The sequence below is a fragment of the Sinocyclocheilus anshuiensis genome, unplaced genomic scaffold (assembly GCF_001515605.1).
Source record: "Sinocyclocheilus anshuiensis isolate Anshui unplaced genomic scaffold, SAMN03320099.WGS_v1.1 scaffold687, whole genome shotgun sequence".
NCBI classification, from domain to species: Eukaryota; Metazoa; Chordata; class Actinopteri; order Cypriniformes; family Cyprinidae; genus Sinocyclocheilus; species Sinocyclocheilus anshuiensis.
The window spans coordinates 558602-562772 of record NW_015551096.1 but is presented as its reverse complement, the minus strand read 5'-3'; the positions used below and the strand labels follow the sequence as shown (position 1 = coordinate 562772).

General features: G+C 44.5%; 1 protein-coding gene across 1 annotated transcript; it reads left to right on the top strand.

Moving 5' to 3' along the window:
- Positions 1–235: 235 nt before the first annotated feature.
- LOC107662721 (adhesion G protein-coupled receptor L1-like) lies at positions 236–3097 on the top strand. The gene is made up of 3 exons (XM_016452802.1): positions 236–370; positions 514–531; positions 1187–3097. Exons 1-3 carry the CDS (start codon positions 253–255, stop codon positions 2017–2019), a joined length of 969 nt encoding a protein of 322 aa, XP_016308288.1. The 5' UTR covers positions 236–252; the 3' UTR covers positions 2020–3097.
- Positions 3098–4171: the final 1074 nt, after the last annotated feature.

The following is a 4171-nucleotide window of genomic DNA, read 5'->3' as shown; positions in this document are numbered from 1 at the left end:
AATAATAAAAAAGTATATAAATTATGAATTAAAACTTAATCCTCTATCAAGATACATTGTTACTCTCTTTTATTTGAAAATTTAAAATTTCATTTTTTTGTTGCCACAAAATACACAATTACACAGTTAGAATTTTTTCCCCTGAAATTCACACCCAAAGGGCATCATTTTCCAAGAGCGACCCATATCAACTCACACTGCTGTAATGTATCCCTGCACCTCTAAGGATCGTGCTGTTTCTCCTCAGGCACTATGGGTAATCACCTCCTAGCCAATCCAATGCTACAGACCCGCTCTGGCTCCTCCCCTTACAACACCCTATTGGCTGAAACATTCAACGCCCCCTCACCAGCAGTTTTCAACGCCACTGGTCAGTGTGTGTGTGTGTGTGAGTGTGTGTGTGATGAAGAGCACTGTTTTGTGTGTTTTCTCTAAATGTTTGTATCTGTACTCAATTTCTCCTCTCTTCTGTCTTGCTCTCTCTGTTCTGTCTCTTTATGAACTGATCTACAGGCACGTTCAGAAACTCAAGTATGGACACGTGTTCACACTCTCTCTGTCTGTGTTTCTTTCATTTCCATGCTGCTCCTTCATCTTCACCTCCCTGCTGTGTCAATTCAGTTATTCAAATCAAGCATGACAAGAAACATTCAGAAATGCTAGGGTCTCATTTCTGCAGTATCACATATATGTCACAATGACTGGATCAGATATCAGATTTTCCAGTGTTTTAGATTTCCGTTACTACAGAACTGGATTATTAACTTGAATAAAGGAGAGAACTGGGGGCTATAAAATAAAGTTAGCTGGGGTCCTATGTCCAAGTTGGGTTTGGAATGACACAAGGGTGCGTAATTTTAGAATTATTCTGGTTTACTGTGAGCAAATTGACAAAGAGGCATGACAGTCGGCGTTATTGAGGAAAGAGTGAATGTTCATGTTCACTACATGCATGAGAGAACGTAAATGCCAAAAGCATCCCTATATGCACACATTCATGCATATGCATCAGAATCAATTATATATCAATGCCATATTCACTAAACAGTGTCACGTTCTGACAAAAAAAACGAACTTGAAACATTTCCAGATGGATCTGAATTCAAATTTTTTAATTCAAGCATTTAATTCAGAAAATCAGATGTCTGCCACTGTGTAATCGAGCATTTCTCTCTCTGTCCTGTAGAGGGCACACTGTCGCGCAGCCGTGAGTCGTGTGGGCTGGAAGGAGTCCGGCTCAACGGAAACTACAACAACAGCTACTCGCTACACGGAGGGAGTTCGGATCTGCTGGGGGGCGTTCCTGTGGGATCCGGGGGCGTATCTGGAGAAGTCAGCCCCGCCCTTTTGACGCCTAGAGGGGCGGAGCCTGCTGGCGGTTTAAGGCGGAACCTTTCTGATGCGGCGGCGTTGGAGAAGATGATCATATCCGAGCTCGTCCAGAGCAACCTGCGGCCTTCCACCGATCACTATGGCAATGGACCGAATTCCACAATGCACCGGCAGGATTACGCAACGTTGACGAGTCACCGAGAGCCTCCGCAACGGCCCTTGCCCCGCCCACCTCCGCCGCCTCCGCAGGACGAGGAGGAGCTGCTGTACAAAGCGCTGGAAAAGCCACACCTCCCGGACAAGCCCCGCCTACCTGATAAACCCCTCCTGCCGGAGAAGCCCCGCTTCCTGGAGCACGCCCAGTCTGTGTTCTACCAGAGCGAGGAGGACTCGGAGAGCTTCTCGGCGGAAATCACGGACGGCGTGGGCGGGGCCGGGCTGGACTCCGCCTCCCTGTACGCGCGGGACCGTGATTCGTCTTATCCCGACAGCAGTCCCGAGGCGCTGGGGGCGGAGCCACACCCCACCCTCCCGCCGGACGAGCTGTACTTCAGCGCAGGACGCCAAGCGCACATCTCGGCCTTTTACCAGCCTCCGCCTCGCAGGACCAACGACGAGGCTCGGGCGGGACTGCAGCCCTCGCAGGGGGAAGGCGACGGACAGATGCAACTGGTGACGAGTCTGTGACTAGGGCGCTGGTGACCAGGACACGTAGATCTGGAGGAGGACAATGAGGGTGGACGTCTTCAACATTGCCATCATCATCGCAATTAGTATCTGGGCGAATCTCTCGAAACCATGCGTCTGGTTTGTAGGTCACCCACAAATCTTAAGAAAGACTTCATTTGAGTTCTGAGTTCACTTGATTTTGTAGTGAAATATGGGCCAGACGTGTTTCCAGGAGGTTCACGCATTAGTATGAAGCTACTTTCAGATAATGAAAACCATTATCGTGTGTCTTGAGATGTCCCAGAAAGAGCAGTGCGCTGAAAGCCTTGGGAGATCCCTGTTGAGATGACGATGATGATGATGATGATGATGATGATGGCAATGTTGGCTTCCTCCTCCACGTCTCTGTCTCCTGGTCACCCGAACACCCACCCTGCTCATCTCACTGCCATTCAAGCACATCCATCTGTCCTTTCTAAGAAGAAATCTTCTTATCGGGTAGTTTTTCCTCCATTTGTCCATTCTCCATCTCTTCCCTGCTGAGAAAACGAGTTTAAACCATCCTGGGGTAGGTATCTGTTCTCCTAACCTGGCCAAACTGGTCCGTTTTGCTGGTTTTGGTGGGAGACCATCTGAAAACCACCTTAGGCTGGCTTAAGCTGGTTTTTCAGTGGATTTCTTTCATTCAGGGTGGTGTGGTTTATGAGTGTCAGACCTTTATCAGAATGTGATGACACTTACACCAGAGACCGCAGCTCTTACACATGCCAAAAAATTTAAAAAAAAATCACACACTTGGGGAGCAGCTACTGTCAGGATCACGCTCTCACCGTCATAAGGTTAAGAGTCACGGGTTCAACACGTCAAGCGACTCAACCAGACTTGTTTTTGAGCAGAGTGACGGATAACGAACTCTCGCGCCACCTGTCCGGACGCCAACCAATCATTCGCTTTGGTGTTCAAGACACTGACCAATCATGTTGTTGGGTTTGGAGAACGTTGACTCAATGCTCCGCCCCCTTCCTGTGTTTAAGTAGGTTGATCAAGGACGTGACGTTTAGCGGCGGGCTTTTAACGGCAACTTCCTGTAAATAAGAACTGAGAGACGCAACGTCTCTGGACATGCTTCTCTTTCACTTACGAGTTTATGGTTGAAAAAAGTCTTAAAGAATATGTAGATGAACTGATGACACTGTCTCCTCTTCTGGCCTTTTTCTCACTCTCTCTTTCGGTCTTTCTCTCTCAGAGTGTTTCATGTAAAAAAGATAAGAAATGTTTTTTAATCAAAATAAAACGGACAAAAGCAAACCGATGCTGTTCGGACTTTTCCTCAGCTAATTTGCTTAAATGTCATTCAGGATCTCCGATGAGCACTGTGTTGACCAGGAGGTCAAGGCTCAGCTGGTGAACAGGTAGAGAGCATCTCAAGCATCTAGGATGAAACACAGCATCCGGTGAGCATTATAACTTATTTTGCAGCCCTTCTAATGTTTGGCTGCTAAGGTTGTGTTAATATTTGTCTTAAGAAAATTATATTTAAAAAAATGTGATTCGGCCTTATTGGTCCTGGAACAACATTGCTGGTAACCAATCAGATTTTTGGACAAGTTTTAGAGTTACGCTGAGTAAGGATGTGATTGTTTTTTCCATATTTTCTGACCTAAAGTATGAATTGTGTAAATCCAAGGGAAATCAAATCAAATTTGTTGTGACGACTCAACAAAAACACAAGGTTTAAGGTCTCTCTGTGGATTTCTGCCAAAATAAAAGTTCTAAAATTGAAAGATAAGAAGTTAAGACCATAAACATTAGTAGATTTCTGTTGTTCTAGTAAATTATTATAATTATTAAATACTATTTTTATTTACTGTATAATACTATTATTCATTTCATACTATTATACACAATTTTTTATAATTTAAATAACATTAAAATTTAATTATTATAATAATGATAAAAACGTTTTAAACAATAAAAGTAATTATTATTATTATGTAGTCATATCAAACTGGGAAGAACAGCGTTTCTTTCTTTTTTAGTCATGGCTGATCACATGCCTGGTTAAGTACATAGTGCTGCGTTATCATCATCAGCAACATTTGTTTTCAGTTGGGTTTGTGTTTTAACACTGAGATGTCGTGTGTGTGTGTGTGTGTGTGTGTGTGTGTGT